The sequence below is a fragment of the Sarcophilus harrisii genome, chromosome 2 (assembly GCF_902635505.1).
Source record: "Sarcophilus harrisii chromosome 2, mSarHar1.11, whole genome shotgun sequence".
NCBI lineage: Eukaryota > Metazoa > Chordata > Mammalia > Dasyuromorphia > Dasyuridae > Sarcophilus > Sarcophilus harrisii.
Genome location: NC_045427.1, coordinates 18,506,492 through 18,522,740, shown reverse-complemented (window position 1 = coordinate 18,522,740; position 16,249 = coordinate 18,506,492). Strand labels below are relative to the sequence as shown.

Genomic DNA, 16,249 nt, shown 5'->3' with positions numbered 1-16,249 from the left:
AAGATCAAATCAATCACACTGAACCGGGCCAAATTAGAGAATTATCGTCTCTGTCAATTCCAACGTCTTAACAGTTTGTAAGGATTCCAACACCCGTGCCTTTGTGGACCTGTGATTTCATCAAGATTTCTACCCTTCCCAAAAGTTGCAGATCCCCACCCACCCAAGCCTCCTTCTCATCTCCGGTGATTCTTACCCAGCATCATCCTACAGAGGATCTACTCACATGCCAGAGAACACCTAGGGCTTTTAATAATACTCCGTAATTACTGAGGCAGCTCTGAAGCTGAGTATCACTTACTGTTGGATAGCTCCTTTCCTGGTGGAATGTGCAAGGATCACAACAGGACAAAAGCACTCTGAAAACCCTATTTTACTAAATTACCTGATAACCAATTTTTCTAGAAATTTCATTTTCTTCAGATATGGCTTTCCCAGTTAGACACACACACACATTAAAAAAACAAACAAACAAAAAAAAAACCTGGAAGAATTGAAAAGGAAGGAAATAGAAGAAAACAGACTTCACATTAAAAAAACAAACAAACAAACAAACAAACAAAAAACCTGGAAGAATTGAAAAGGAAGGAAATAGAAGAAAACAGACTTCACATTAAAAAAAACAAACAAACAAACAAAAAAAAACCTGGAAGAATTGAAAAGGAAGGAAATAGAAGAAAACAGACTTCAACGAGAAAATAATTTGCCATTTACATAAATCAGAGCCAGATTTTTTAGTTAAGTTAAAAAAGTACATTGTCCTTAAATTTGGATGCCGGGGAAACAATCTTTTCACTCAGTTTCCCCTTTGCTTCCCCGTGACTCCGCCTCTGCATTACAACCTTTTCCAAGGGAATAAACTGCCAGCCCGGAAGGAACGTGTGTATTCCATTACACATACACGTAACAAATCTATGGATTTAACAGGCTCAGAGGTGACGCATGCGCAATGGAGGCCGGCGGATTAACTACAGAGTTCATGTCGTAGAGCTCCGCGCGTGCACGTGCGCACATCTAATTTTTTTCTCCGATGATTCGCCAGGAAGACCGAAGGTCAGTCGGCGGTCTGCCGTTTACCGCCGCCAGACAGAACGTTCCTATTTTGGACAATTAGGACCTTCCTGATGAAGCCCGATCGGACCTAAGGGGGGCGCTGTCCCACTCTCCTAGGTCTTCCGACATGCACAACGGCCGCCCCGTGGGCTCCGCGGCGGACGTTGGAAAGCGCAGGCTGCATTTGGAGCCGGAAGAGCCGAGTTCTAATTCTGCCTCCGGCACTAACTCGGTGCAACCTTCCGGATTCCCCTTCCTGAGGCTCAGTTTCCTTCTTTGCATAAAGAGGGGGACCGTCCGGATGACCTCTAGTTGTCCCTCACGGGCTCCCCCCCACCCCCCTCAGGGGACCCGGAAGCCCCTGAACAGCAGCGCGCATCCCTGGTCAAGCTGGGGAGGGCGCGCCGCGAAGGCCTCTGGGAAACGGAGGAGTGAAGCGCGGAGGATTCTGGGCATCGTAGTTCGCGGGCCCGTCTGCGCAGGCGTGCTTTCTCCGGGCGATGGAGCGTCGGGTACCCTTGCCGGCTCGAAGCCGGCTCCGCTCGCTCGGAAGGTGAGTTCGGACCCGAGAGGGAGTTGCGCTTGTTGGTAGAGGCGTGTTCGTGAGTGTGCGTTGTGTGGGCAAGCTGAGTGGGTCTTCAAGCCCCGGGGGAGTGCCGCCTGTGTGCGCGCGCTGGCATTGGAGCGGGGGCGCGCCCGGGGAGGCGGGGCCTAGAACCGAGGGAACGCACGCGCAGCAGAGTCCGGCGTGCGCCGCTGTATCTCGTCCCGGCTTGCGGACAGCCGGCGCCCCTCGGTCTGGTTCCTAGGGCGCCGCGGCGCTTGCGGGAGACGTTTAACACGTGCCCGTGCAGAGTGCTGGCATTTATTTCCCCTTTCCTCGGTGCTCGCCAAGCTGATTCTCTCCGTGGCAGATTTACGGCCTGTCCGCTTCCTCTTCCTTGTGGAGCAATCGGCCTCCTCACGTCTTAGCTCACGGGCACGTGCTTTGTACACTTTGTCCTCTTTCCCTTTTTTTGGCTGAGGTTAAGCGCCGTACCAGGGCCACGCAGCTAAGGGCCTGGGGCCAGATCAGGACTCAGTACCTCCTGACTGCCTCGCGGGCCCGGCCGCGGGCCCGCGGTGCTTGTCCCTTTTTCCAGGGCTCCCGGGGCTCCCTCAGAGCAGAATCTGGCGCCTGGGCTGGGTGGTTGGAGAGGGAGCTCTTGTCTTGGCTATCAACTCCAGTAGTCATTCTTTATGGTCTTTTACGGTGCAAAAGGGCATTTTCATTTGTAAGAAAACTGATAAATCCCTGCCTTCTTTCCTCTCACGTGTCTTGGTCCTTTTCGCCCCAGGCAGGGCTCCCAGCCCTTTTTTGATCCTGCTTTTTCCCTTCCACTGTGGCTTTTAAAAAATACTTTGTCATTCTTAGCACTGTTCCCCCTTGACACTAGTGCATTCCCTCTATTGATTGTCCCCACTTTATCCCGTTTTTCTTTTTCTTTTTTTTTTTACATCTTGCCTTTTTTTCCTTAGGAGCGGACTATCTTTTGCCTTTTTTTTGGTATCCCCAAAGCCTGTCAATAAATACTTGCTGACTCGCTCACTCACCATCCTTAGCTGACTGTGAGTTACATCATTCTTTAACACTATTCCATGGCACTATCCCACAGTCATAGTTATCATTCATTACCGAGTATTCCCTGCATCTCTAACTCTTGTCTTTGCCCTGAGCTTCAGTCTCAACTCGCTTCCCTCCAATGTCCTCAAACTCAATTTAATCAGAATGAATTTATCCTCTTTCCACTTGCCAGTTTTCCTATTATTGTTGAGGACTCCACCGTCCTCACAACGGCCTCCCAGACTCCTCCCTCTCACTTACCTCATAGAGCCGATCTCTTGCCAAATGCTGTTATTTCTACCTTCGTGACATCTCATATCCATCCCTTTCCTTCCACTCAGGCAGCCACCATCCTAGTCTGGGCTCATGTTACCTCAGTGAACTACTGTCGTTGGGTTTTCTTTCTCCAGTCTTTTTCCATAATTCATCCTCCATTCAGTTGCCAAATGACTATTCTTAAAACTTAGATCGGACCACATTTCCCTTCTGCTTAAGGAGCTCACTCTTACCTTCAGGATTAAATATAAACTCCTTTTTTTTTTTGATATTAAAGTTCTTCATACTTTGGTTCTTTCCTGCCTTTCCAGTCCTCCTATACAGAGGAACACTGCTTTTCTTATACCTTATTAGATGCTGTTTCAGCTTTCCAGTCTTCACTCAAAACACAGTTTAAATCCCTCCTACTTCTGGAGGCCTTTCTCCTCAGAGTGTCTTTGATCTATATTGCACATAAAGTGTATCTGTCTAGTTTTTTATATGTCATCTCCTAATATATAAAGTCTTTGAAGGCAGAGACAGTGCTTCTCTCTGTCTCGTAAACTCAGTGCTGAGCACAGTGCCTGCCACAAAATAAGTGCTTAATAAATATTTCTTAATTTGACTTTGACGTGTCCATTTCTTTTCAATTTAATTTGATTGAAGAGTTTCCCATGACTCCATATTGCTTTAAAAAAAAAATCCCTTTTTTCATCCTCATTGAAATGGTTTACTTTTGTGTTTTCCGAATTTCATTCTTGAATATCTTTCACTTCCTTTGGGCTGACCATTGTCTCACCAAAAGTGCCACAAAGGGTAAAGTTTGACCCTGTCACAAAGCTCGAGTTAGGAACCAAAACTGAAGAGATGAGTCAGAACATAAACTGAGCAGGATCAAAAATTATTGCAAGTTCCAAAAGAACTGGAAGCAGACTCAAAGGAAAAAGCATTTTCCCCAAGAACCATATGAATACCCAGAAGAAATGAAAGGATGGGAGGAAAGGATTGAAAGGGGAATGAGTAGCTTAGAAGTCAGTCCCTTAAGTACATACTCATGTTGAACTGCTCACTCTTTCTCAACCCCTTTACTCAAGCTATTGCCGAGGACTGTGAATTTTGCCTCTGCAGCGCCCCCTAGATTTCACCAGTACATCTTCTCTGCTAGATTTCCCTTCTGCATCTCTCCTAGATTTGCCCTCTGCAGCCTCTCCCCTAGATTTCCCCTTTGCATCTCTCCCAGATTTCCTCTCTGTAGCATCTCCCCTAGATTTCACTTCTGCATTCTCTTTCCTAGATTTCACTTCTGATCTCTCCCAGATTTCCCCTCTGCACCATCTCCCATAGATTTCCCCTCTGCAGCATCTCTCCTACATTTCACTTCTGCAGCCTCTCTCCTACATTTCCTCTCTGCATCTCTCCTAGATTTCACCTCTGCAGCATCTCTCCTACATTTCACTTCTACAGCATCTCTCTCATATGCTCCCTTCTCTCCTCTGACACTGTCTCCTCCCTGATGTAGCTCCTCATCACCTCAGTCCTGAACTATTGCAATAGCTATTGAAGTGTGGAGGTCTGTCTGCCTCAAGCCTCTCCCAACTCTAGCCTATCCTCCATTTAGACACTAAAGTGATTTTCCTAAATCTCACATATGATCATGTCAGTCCCTTCCCCCTCATTCAGGAAATTTCAGTGGTTCCTTATTGCCTCCAGGATCAAATATAAAATGTTCTGTTTAGTATTAAAAGCCCTTCATAACTTCCTACCTTTCCAGTCTTTATATCTTTCTCCCTGACACGTATACTTTAATTGAATAACAATAGCCTCCTGGTTATTTCACAAGACATTATTTTTCAGCTCCAAGCATTCTCTCTGGTTGTCAATGCCTAGAATGCTTTGCTTCCTGCACTTTGACTGCTGACCTCTCTGGCTTCCTGTAAATTCCAGCTAAACTCAGATTTCCTACAGGAAATCTTCTCCCACCTCTCTTAATTCCAGTGCTTTCCCGCTATTGATTATTTCCTATTCATCCAGAATATAGCTTGTTTTATATATATTTTTTCACATGTTGTCTCCTTTATTAAGGGAGGAACCATCTTTTGGCTTTTTTTTCCCTGTATTTCTAACACTCAGCACAATACCTGGCACATAATAGGCCCTTAACAAATGTTTGTGAATTGAATAGTTACCCAGGAAATGGACTCCTTGAAAACTTTTAATAAACCAATCACAAGTCAGTGATTTTTAGGAGACACTAAGAAATCTTTGGGGAGGAAAATCAAATAATTAGGTGAAAATGAAAGCCATCTGATGTAAAAAATAATTGACTTGCTCAAGGACAGATAATTTAATAATCACTGAACTCCCTAAATTTAATAATCACTGAACTCCCTAAAAGCCATAATTAAAAAAAAAAAAGCTTAAGACATTATATATCAAGAAATAATATGCAGAGACTGTTTAGATCCAAAGGGCAACAAAAAATTAGAAAGGATCTACCAATCACTTATAAAAGGAACTCTAGAAGGAAAAGTCTCAGGAATGCCACAACCAAAATCCAGTGCTCCCATGTGGAAGAAAGAAAAATTGCATCTATCCAGAATGAAGCAGTTCAAGTACCAAAGAATTACAATTAGGATTACATAGGAATTCTACCTTGAAATTTCTACCTAAATGAGAGGAGACCTTAGAATATAATATGGTAGAAAAAAAGAAAAATAAAATTATGAAAAACATTTAAGTATGAAAAATTAAGGAATATAGAGAAAACAGGGATTTCAAACAGGAAAATACCTGAAAAGTCAAGTATAATTTTACAGGGACAAAAATGGATCTTAGTGCAATAGAGAATTTTCAACATTTCTGATGAAAATCCTTCCGCTAAATATTAACCTTGAAATTCAAATACAGGCATTAGAGAAATCTAGAAATGTAAGATTATTTGAGCAGCTGGATGCTATAGTGCTGGCATTCTATTAGGAGGGAAAGAAACAAGTGTACTTTCAGAATTTTAATGTTTTCAAAGCATATTGAGGAAATTGAATTTAAAAAAAAAGATTTTCTTGAAGTGTATTGCCATTTGAAGAAAAGAAAGAGAAAGAAAATATATAGGTATATTTCTAATTGTCATCCACGAGAAGAAGAGGATGCAGATGTAGAGGAAAGGGAGGATGAGAATACTAGAAGAACCTCACTTCTATCTGAAATAGACAAGGGAGGTCTGAACACACAAAGACATATAGTTTGATTATAGAAATTTCTCCAACTCCACTGGACAACAAATAATAAACAGGAGAATGATTCCAGTCAGTAAGCAGACACTTAATTAGGCATTTATTATGAGTCAGGCAAGCAGTTTTAAAGGCTGGGGATTTGTTATTGGTTTTTCTTCATTCTGGAAAAGAACCAGTGACATCAGGGAAGTGATGTCTTGACTTGCAGATGAATTGTATACAAGTGAGGCAGGGCTGTCCAGATCTACCAGCCTCAATCTCTCCTCCAGAGCCATCTGCGTCCAGTGGAAAGATATAAACAGGATGATCAGAGATGGCCCAGATGTAGTAGGAGACCTTGGCCTTTTTAAGCTAAAATCTCTTTCAGGTCTGTTTGAGACAACTCCTCATTGATTAAGGCTGGATGCGGAATTAGTGGAAAGAATGAAATGGCATCGCTTTCACGGGGAATACGAAAGCTTTTTTATAAATAAAGAAATAAAAACACTTTGCTTTATCATTCAATAGACCTAAATAAAGGAGAATGATGAAGAGAAGGTTAATAGACCAGCATTAATTTTAAATGATTTCATCATGTAGACATTAAGGAAATGTAAAAAAAGCATTGTGTTCTAGGAAGAAATTACTGATTTTCGTAAAATTGAATGGTGTTAAATTACAGATCAAGCTATTGGTGACATGCTATGATGGATGGAGAAGAAAGAAACTGGAACTTGGGGTAAGTTAGGAAATTATTACAATAATTCAAGAATGGGGTAATAAGGGCCCTAATTGGGGTAGTAGCAGAAAGCATTTCCTAAAATATTATCCCCTGATAATCCCAGATATCCTTTCCTGGCATAGCTAATTAGGACAGTGAATAGAATACAGAACTTGGAGTCATAAAGATAAGAATTTAAATCCTGATTTAGGTAATTACTATCTTTATGAAGCCAGAGAATTAATTTGACTTATCTGAACTTGTTTATTTATATGTATATATAGACATACATGCACACATACATATATGTTCATACTTGTGCATATATACATAAAATAGCACCTATCCCTTAGGGTTGTCATGAGGATCCAGTGAGTTAATTGCTTTACAATTTTTTAAGCTACTATATAATCTCTTGGAGTACTATCATTCTCCTCTTACTCTACTTAAACCCTTTTCTTAGTTCCTCTTCTTACCATTAATCCCTTCATTCTTTTTGATCATCTTAACTTTTATAGAGAAATTACTTTTCTTTTTTTCCACTTTTCCTCTTATACTACCATCCTTCATGTTTGAAAGGTAGCAAATTCATATGCTCCCTGTCATTTTTCTCTTCACTTTCATTACCGTCTAAATACAAATTCTCAGTTTTCCTGGCATAGAGAAGATCTGGTATGTGTATTTCCACTTTTCCTCTTATACTACCATCCTTCATGTTTGAAAGGTAGCAAATTCATATGCTCCCTGTCATTTTTCTCTTCACTTTCATTACCTTCTAAATACAAATTCTCAGTTTTCCTGGCATAGAGAAGATCTGGTATGTGTATTTTTTTTTTAATTCTTTCCAATCACATTTAAGATGATATTTCTGAAATGAAATCATCTCAGATTGTAGTAATGGAAAGATTTCAATAGGATATTTGCTGGTACTCCAAAAGTTTAGAGAAGCTTGATTAATAAAAAAAGACGTGAGACACAAGCAATAGTCGTCCCAGGAACATTCTCACTAAAAAAGGAGGTCACCAGTGAAGTCATTTGGGGGCAAAAAAAAATTTAGTTTGAGTCCTATTCTTGTTATATAAAAGAAAGTTCTTTCAGATAAAAGACTACATAAATGTCTTGTACACAGAAAAAAAATTCAAATAGAATTCAGACATTAGATATTAGGGAAAGATAAGGAGGAAGACTTATAAAAGTAATGGAAAAAGTCTTTGGTTACTGCTCAGCCCTTATTTAACATTATTTAATTCTTTCTGGGAAAGTAACTCTGCAAATGTAATGATGGTAGAAGTTTTCAGCCAGAGCTCATTCACTAATAATCATAAGAGAACTCATGCTAGAGAGAAGTCCTGTGTGAGTATTGAATTTTTGAAAGCCTTTATTTAGAGTGACCCTATATTGAAGAAAAACCTTTAAATACATTTTAAATGTGGGAAATGTTCATTTGCAAATCATCTTATTGAATACCAGTTCATTCAGACTGGAGAGAACCCCTGTAAACATGATGAAAATAAGATCTTGAGTTATTTTGGTGCAATATCACTGAAAAACTCGGTGACTTTAAGGATTGTGTGAAATCATTCGTGTTTATCTAGATTCTCATCAAATACTCAATAACCCATGAAGGTGCCACTGGGAATAACGTTATTATGGGCAAAGCTCAGACATTTCGCTTTGGCAGATATCTGAGCGTCAGGGCAACACAGATCGCCAGCAATTGGACTATGGTTTAGGGGGAAAGGTCAAGGCCTCTCCCAGTCCTCTCAGCCCTCCCCTCTTCCTGCAATATCCTGCTCTCCTGCTAGACATTGTCTTCACAGGACCCCTGGACCGTGGAAGCAGTGGCCACGTAATGAGCTTTACATGTGCTAGTAAACGTGGATGTACATGCTGGGGGGTTTTGAAGGCATTCTCTTATTAAGCTTTGTCTCCATTTCTCTTACAAGCCATTTGTGGCACTAAGGAAATATTAGGTTTTTCAGTCTGGAACAATATGGAGCCCTACAGTCCAACTTAGCAGACAAAATTTCAATTGCATACGAAGCACCTGGGCTTTTCTTAGAGCTGAAGCCTGTTCTAGGAGTTTTAGAAGCCACATACAGGAAGTTAGCTGCACAGAGCAATCAGAGTTTTCATTTGCTGAAGCCCACTACTGTATTAATAGGAAGGTCAAAGATAAACCAAGCTAGGAGCACATCTTGTTCACTTGCTGCCACAGCTGACACCTGTCAGAAAGAAACTTCATTTCTTTTTGTATTTGTTTACTGTTGCCTAAAACTTTAAAAATAATAATAGCTATTTATTTTTCAAAATACATGGAAAGATAATTTTCAATATTCATCTTTGGAAAACCTTATGTTCCAAATGTTTCTCCCTTTGTTCCCTACCCTCTCCTCTAGACAACAAGTAATCCAATATAGGTTCAACATGTGCAGTTCTTCTAAATGTATTTCCATATTCATCATGCTGTATGAGAAAAATCAGATCAAAAGGGGAAGAAATTTGAAAGAAAAAAAAAGAACCAAGCAAACAACCAACAACAAATGTGAAAATACTATGCTTTTATCTATATTCAGTCTACATTCTGATTCTGATCTACATTCATTAATGGAGACATTTAGTCTCCATAGTTTTCTCTCTGAATGTGGATGGTACTTTCCATTCCAAGCCTATTGGAATTGGCCTGAATCACCTGATGGTTGAAAAGAGCCACGTCCATCACAGTTGATCATCACATAATCTTGTTGCTGTTCTATTGTATGATCTGCTCATTTCACTTAGTATCAGTTCATGTAGGTCTTTCCAAGATTTTCTGAAATCAGCCTGTTGACCATTTCTTATACAACAATAATATTCCTTAATATTCATAAACCAGAACTTGTTCAGCCATTCTCCAGCTGATGGGCCTCCACTCAGTTTCCAGTTTCTTGCCACTACAAAAAGGGCTGTCACAAACACTTTTGCACACATGGGTTCCTTTCCCTCCTTTAAGATCTCCTTGGGATACAGACCCAGTAATGACACAGCTGGATCAAAGATGTATACACAGTTTGATAGTCCTTTGGGCATGGTTCCAGATTGCTCTCCAGAATGGTTGGCTCAATTTGCAACTCTGCCAGTAATGTGTCAGAATCCCAGTTTTCCTATATCCCCTTCAACATTTACCATTATCACATGTATACATATATTGTATTTAACATATACTTTAACATGTATTGGTCAACCTGCCCTCTGAGGGAGGGGATGGGGGGAAGGAGGGGAAAAGTTGGAACAAAAGGTTTTGCAATCGTCAATGCTGAAAAATTACCCATGCATATATCTTGTAAATAAAAAACTATAATATTAAAAAAAATTTACCATTATCTTTTCCTGTCATCTTAGCCAATCTGAGAGGTGTGAAGTGGTACCTCAGAGATGTCTTAATTTGCAAGGAAACTTTATTTCTAAAGTGACAGCTGGCCCAGGACAGGACTAAAAAACCACCTGCTATAAGAACGAGTAGGTGTCACAGATCTTTAAGCTCACCAACCCAAATAGGGAATCTGATTTCAAACAGAAAGGATAAGGGAATAGAACTGAAAGAAGCCTAAGTAGATCTTTAGTTCAGATGCTCTCCATTTTTAGCACAGAGTTAACTTTCAAAACTCTCCAGAAATATCATGTTAACAAGACAGGACTGTGGATTATGATGAATAAAACCTTTCTAATTTGAAAAAATAATACTATTATAATGGTAATTGTTATTCAAATCTCAGAAAGACATACTTCTCAATGAAAAATTAAACAACTTCTAAATGCTAGAAGTGTTACAAAACCAAACAGTTAAATTATGCTATATTATTCATATACTCTCGTTGTTCTCTTTGATCATCTTCACTTTACATCAGGCATCATTCCCTATTGTCACCTTTCTTCCTGCCAGATTATAGAACCATTTTAAATGATATATCAAAGTCATATGCTCCTTGTAGACATGCTTTTGAGTTACATTATTTTCTCATATCTTTTTCCCGGCACTGAAAAAAAAATCTTCTGACTGATTTTTTGTTTGTTTGTTTTTCAGACTGAGATACCAGGTCTTGAGGCTTTACTCCAAAGGAGTAAATTTCTGAAAAAGATCATTTCAGATGGTAGTAATGGAATCACAAGATACTTCCTCAGACTCCAAGTTAAGAGAAACCCAGGAATGTGGTGCTTGGTTAAAGAAGCAACTGGTAAATGAGGAGAGACATCAGTGGCAAGCCCCTTACAATGAGACTCCTAGAGAAAGAGGTCATGAATGTAATAAGTTTGGAAGAAAACATAGTCTAACGTCAACCCTGGTTACACCACAGAAAGTTCCTATAGAAAAAGCACTACATAAATATAGTATACATGAAAAGAACTTCAAACAGACTTCAGATTTAATTAAACATCAGGGAGATACAGGGAAGAAAACATATAAATGTAATGAATGTGAAAAAGTTTACAGTGACCACTCAACCCTTACTCAGCATTACATAATTCATACCGGAGAGAGACCTTACAAATGTAATGATTGTGGAAAAGCATTCAGTCGGAGTTCGTCCCTTAATAAGCATCAGAGGATACATACTGGAGAAAAACCGTATGAGTGTAATGAATGTGGGAAAGCCTTCCTTCAGAGCACACACTTTATTCAACATCAGAGAATTCATACAGGAGAGAAACCTTATGGATGTAATGAATGTGGGAAATCCTTCAGTCAAAGCTCTTACCTCAACCAACACCAGAGAATTCATACTGGGGAGAAACCCTACGAATGTAATGATTGTGGGAAAACGTTCAGCCGGAGTGCACACCTCTCTCAGCATCAGAGAATTCATACTGGAGAGAAACCGTTCAAATGTGATGAATGTGGGAGAGCCTTTAGCCGCAACTCTTCCCTATTTGAACACCAGAAAATTCACACTGGAGAGAAACCCTATGAGTGTAGCGAATGTGGGAAGGCCTTCAGCCAGAGCACACTCCTTACACAACATCACAGAATTCATACTAATGATAAATCGTATAAATGTAGTGAATGCGGGAGAGCCTTCAGCCGCAGTTCCTGCCTTTCTAAGCACCAGAGAATCCACACTGGAGAGAAACCCTATAATTGTAATGAATGTGGGAAAGCTTTTAGCCAAAGCTCCTGCCTTTCTAAACATCAGAGAATTCATACTGGCGAGAAACCCTATGGGTGCGATATCTGTGGGAAAGCCTTTAGTCAGAGCACACACCTTACTGAACATCAGCTTATTCACACTGGAGAAAAACCTTACGAATGTATTAAATGTGGGAAAATGTTTAGTCGTAAATCATCTCTCCTTGAACATCAGTTTATTCACACTGGAGAGAAACCTTATGAATGCATCAAATGTGGAAAAACATTTAGCCGAAAATCATCCCTTATTGAACATCAGTTTATTCATACTGGAGAGAAACCCTATAAATGTAACGAATGTGGGAAAACCTTTAGCCAGAGGTCTTGCCTTTCTAAACATCAGAGAAGTCACACTGAAGTAAAGCATTGTGAATTTAATAATTCGTGAAATCATTGATGTGTAGTAAAAATCTCATACAATTTCAGATAATTCATACTTGAGAAGAATATTGGTAATCCAATGATTGTGGGGAAGACTCAGAGTCATCATTTTCCTACTATCTGAGAGTCCAAGTAGCACAATTTGTTAATGACTGTGATGTTGTATAGGCATTTGAAAAAAAGATAAGAATGCGTCTATAAAACATTAGTTGTCATTTCATGGTTAGTCATTTAAATCTGATTGAAATATTAAATACATTCAAGTTTCTGTCCAAAACATTGTCTTTCTGTAATATAAATCTATTTCTCTGGTTATCCTTTCTAGTGCCAAAACCTATCCATAACATATTTATGTCTGTATATATGTGTGTGTATTTACATATATATGTATACATACACATTTAATATAAAAGTAAATCAACAAACTCACTCTGGGCTCATCAGGATTCAGAACTATAGCCTTTTGTTCTGTGTAAGTTCTTGTTCCTTTATTATAGTTGCACCTTCTAAGCATTATTTTTAAGCCACACAAGGCCCAAGATACCCTCATTTGTTCTATATGGCTCCTAACTCATAGAGAGTTCACTATTTTTCCCTCATTCCCTTATTTTTTACACATGAGATAATTTGAAGCATTACAGAGCAGAAAATAAACAACTGTATTAAACTGTCCATGATAGACTCCCACTTTTTGTGATTCTTGAAGTTGTACACAGTGCTTTCTTCCCAGTACCCCCATCAGATAGTCATATATTAGTACTCATAAGAGTGGTGTTCCCTACCCTTGCCCCAATAATTACAGAAAGTCGACTTCTCAGCTGAATAAATCAGGAACAGCAGGATTGGGGATGGCAAGTAAAGGAGAGGATCATCTATTTTCTCCTTTCCCCCATGACTTAAGAGGAAAACCTTGTGAATTTTGAAAGCTTGGACATCATGCGGGAAATCAGTAACTGATACAATGTCTGCTTTGGAGATAACAACCGTAGACTAGCCTCAAGCCTCTCTTCAAGAAGCTCAGAAGAAAGGTTCTTACAAAAGAATCTCAGAAAGAGGAGAAAAATACTTCCAGATTGGGAGATGGTTTAGCCACTTTTAAAATACTTTCCTAGCTTTCCTTTTTTTTTTTTTTTTTTTTTTTTTTGCACAGAAAGAGACCAATCTCTGATGTCAAGTTAGAAATTTCCCTTTCAGCAGTTCCGTAATGGTGATTGCTAGAGAACAAGATATTTACCTACTAGCTAAATTCGAAGAGTTATATTTTGGAATCTTTGAATATAGGAATTGCTAGAAAGAGAGGGGAAATAGTATTTCAATATTTCCTAATCCAAAACTATCTAAAAAAGAGGAAGAGAGAATATTAAATATAATTTCAAGTTCTATGGATCAGCTTCTTTCCAAATGGACTTTTTCATTATGTCCAAATAGACATTAACTGGGAAAATGAAAAGTTTTAGGCTGTTTTTAAAAATGAAACTTTAAAAAGTGAGGAATAATTAAAACTAGATAAATATATAAGGGAAAAATAGCTAATCAATATAGGTATTTATCTTTTTAGGGTCTTCTTGACTCTAAATTCCTTGTGTGCCAGAATAATAACCTTAGGCTGTTCTTTCCAGAAGAGGCCAAAGACTTTCTTACTAAGGTCCAGAATTAAAAAGTTTCCCCTTCTAGATGCTATATTTTAAAATAGTTACTCAGATTCTATAGAGGAAGAAGAAATAAACTTCTAAGACACAAAAATTCTAACACGGGGGAAGAGATGAGTGGGTAGCGATAATGATACCCAAAAAAGCAGCAAAGAAAGAAGAGCTGCACTGGAACAATTTTTTTTAATGCATGGAGAACAAAAATGTTCATAAGGAGATGCAGATAAAGAGGGCAGTGTTGAAATTATTAAATTTAGACAGCAGAATCCAACAATATATTTGTTCACAAGAAACCCACTTGAAACATCAAAGCTTCAAAAAGAATTAAAATAAGATCTTGAAACAAAAATCTATTATGCTTTAACTGAAGTAGAAGTAAAAAAAAAAAAAAAAGCAATGTGGTGGCAATCTTAATATCAGACAAGGAAACACCAAAGATAGATATTATAAGAGATGAACAAAGAATCTATATTATGCTGAAAGACAATAGGCAATGAATAAATGCCACTATTTAACATCTTTTAAAAAATCATTTTTAACAGGTTTGAGTTCCAAATTCTCTCCCTCCTTCCAGTTCCTGTGGTGATGTTCATTCAGTCATGTCTGACTTTAGCACAGCAATCACTTCGGTCTTCTATTATGTCTTAAAATCTGTTCAAGTTCATGTTTGTTCCTTCCATGACACTAGCTTATCTCTTATTCTCTGCTGTATCTTTTTCCTTTTGTCTTCAATCTTTCCCAATAATAGGGTCCTTTCCAGTGAGTCCTGTTTTCTCATCATGGAGCCAAAGTATGTAAGCTTCAGCTTCAGTATTTGACTTTCTAATAAATAGCCTGAATTAATTTCTTTTAAGTATCCATTGATTGTACACGTGAAATCATGCAAAACATTTCCATATTAGCCATGTTGCCAAAAATAAAGTGGAAAAAAAAGAAACTGGTTTAGAGTTTTTCAGTTCTCTCTGGAGGTGAACAACATTTTTTTTTATTGTGAGTTCTTTGGAATTACTGTAGATCACTGTACTAATCAGAACAGTGAAGTCTTTCACAGTTGACTCTCATGACAATATTGCAGCTTAACAGTTTCCCAATGAATGGGGTAGTACCTAAATATTTAAAAGGAAAACTAAATGAATTATAAGACAAAAACCTGTAATAGTGGGGGACCTCAAAGTACCCCTTTCAAACCTAAATGGATCTAAACAAAAGTTTTAAAAATTAGAAGGCTACAGAAGCCTATTACAAATATTACATACTATGTTAGATTCATGCCATGAATGTAGAATTTTAACATTTAACAATTTTAACACAAAGAAAACTATCAACATGATTGTTTACAACAAAACCAAAAAAGTCATGTGAATATATCAGTAAATTTAGACAAAATTTTAGACAAGCTTCAACACATATCTGTTCATTTTTAATGGGAACTTTCAATATTTTACTGGACAACAAAAGAATAAATGTACCTTTCATTAATATGTTAAGTAGTACCTATCTAAAACCAAGAGCCATCATTATTTGTATTGAGGATAATATAAAGTTCCAATAAGATTATAGTTAAAACAATGATGTCCATTGTCATATTATTTCTTAATATAGAATTTAAAATGCTACCCAGCAATAAAAAGAAAAGGAAATTGAGAGAGTCAGCATAAAAAAAGAAAACATTTTTACTTTTTGCATATGACATGATAACCCTAGAGAGTCTACTCAAATTAATTGAAAGATTAACTTTGATGAAGTTAGAGGATAGAATTATCTACAGTTCTATATATTCCCAACTCAGGTAGAAGAGACAAAAGAAAAATTATAGTTAAAATAACTATAAAATATAAAAAATGTTTGAGAGTTTACCTGCTAAGATGCACATAGGATTATATGAATACAACTAGAAATCACTCTACACAAAATGCTGACTTAAATAATTGGAGAAATATTACTTGTTCATAGGTAGCTTGAATTAATATAATGAAGATGACCATAAATTTATCTATTATCATAATAATCAGACTTGGAAAGGTCAACCATGTAGAAAAAAATAGAACCATTTTCTAGGAAAGAAAAAAATAGTTCAGCTAGAGAAACAAAATGTCAGAAAGCTCAAGGGAGATAATAAAAAAGAAAAAAAGTAGGATTGAAGAAACCCTAGCAATTCAGATCTCAAACTACTGCTGAGCAGAGATCATCAGCGTAATTTGGTGCTTTTTAGGA

General features: G+C 38.2%; 1 protein-coding gene across 3 annotated transcripts; it reads left to right on the top strand.

The window, feature by feature from the left end:
- The first annotated feature begins 874 nt into the window (after nt 1-874).
- LOC105749228 (zinc finger protein 501-like) lies at nt 875-14,828 on the top strand. 3 transcript variants are annotated; one of them, XM_031949670.1, is made up of 3 exons: nt 875-1,606; nt 6,803-6,859; nt 10,905-11,106. In XM_031949670.1, exons 1-3 carry the CDS (start codon nt 1,181-1,183, stop codon nt 11,061-11,063), a joined length of 642 nt encoding a protein of 213 aa, XP_031805530.1. In that variant the 5' UTR covers nt 875-1,180; the 3' UTR covers nt 11,064-11,106. The 3 variants fall into 3 exon arrangements, with proteins under 3 accessions (XP_031805530.1, XP_031805531.1, XP_012396401.1); XM_031949671.1 differs by lacking the exon at nt 6,803-6,859; XM_012540947.3 differs by lacking the exons at nt 875-1,606; nt 6,803-6,859 and adding an exon at nt 10,229-10,339 and having other exon boundaries at nt 10,905-14,828.
- Nucleotides 14,829-16,249: the final 1,421 nt, after the last annotated feature.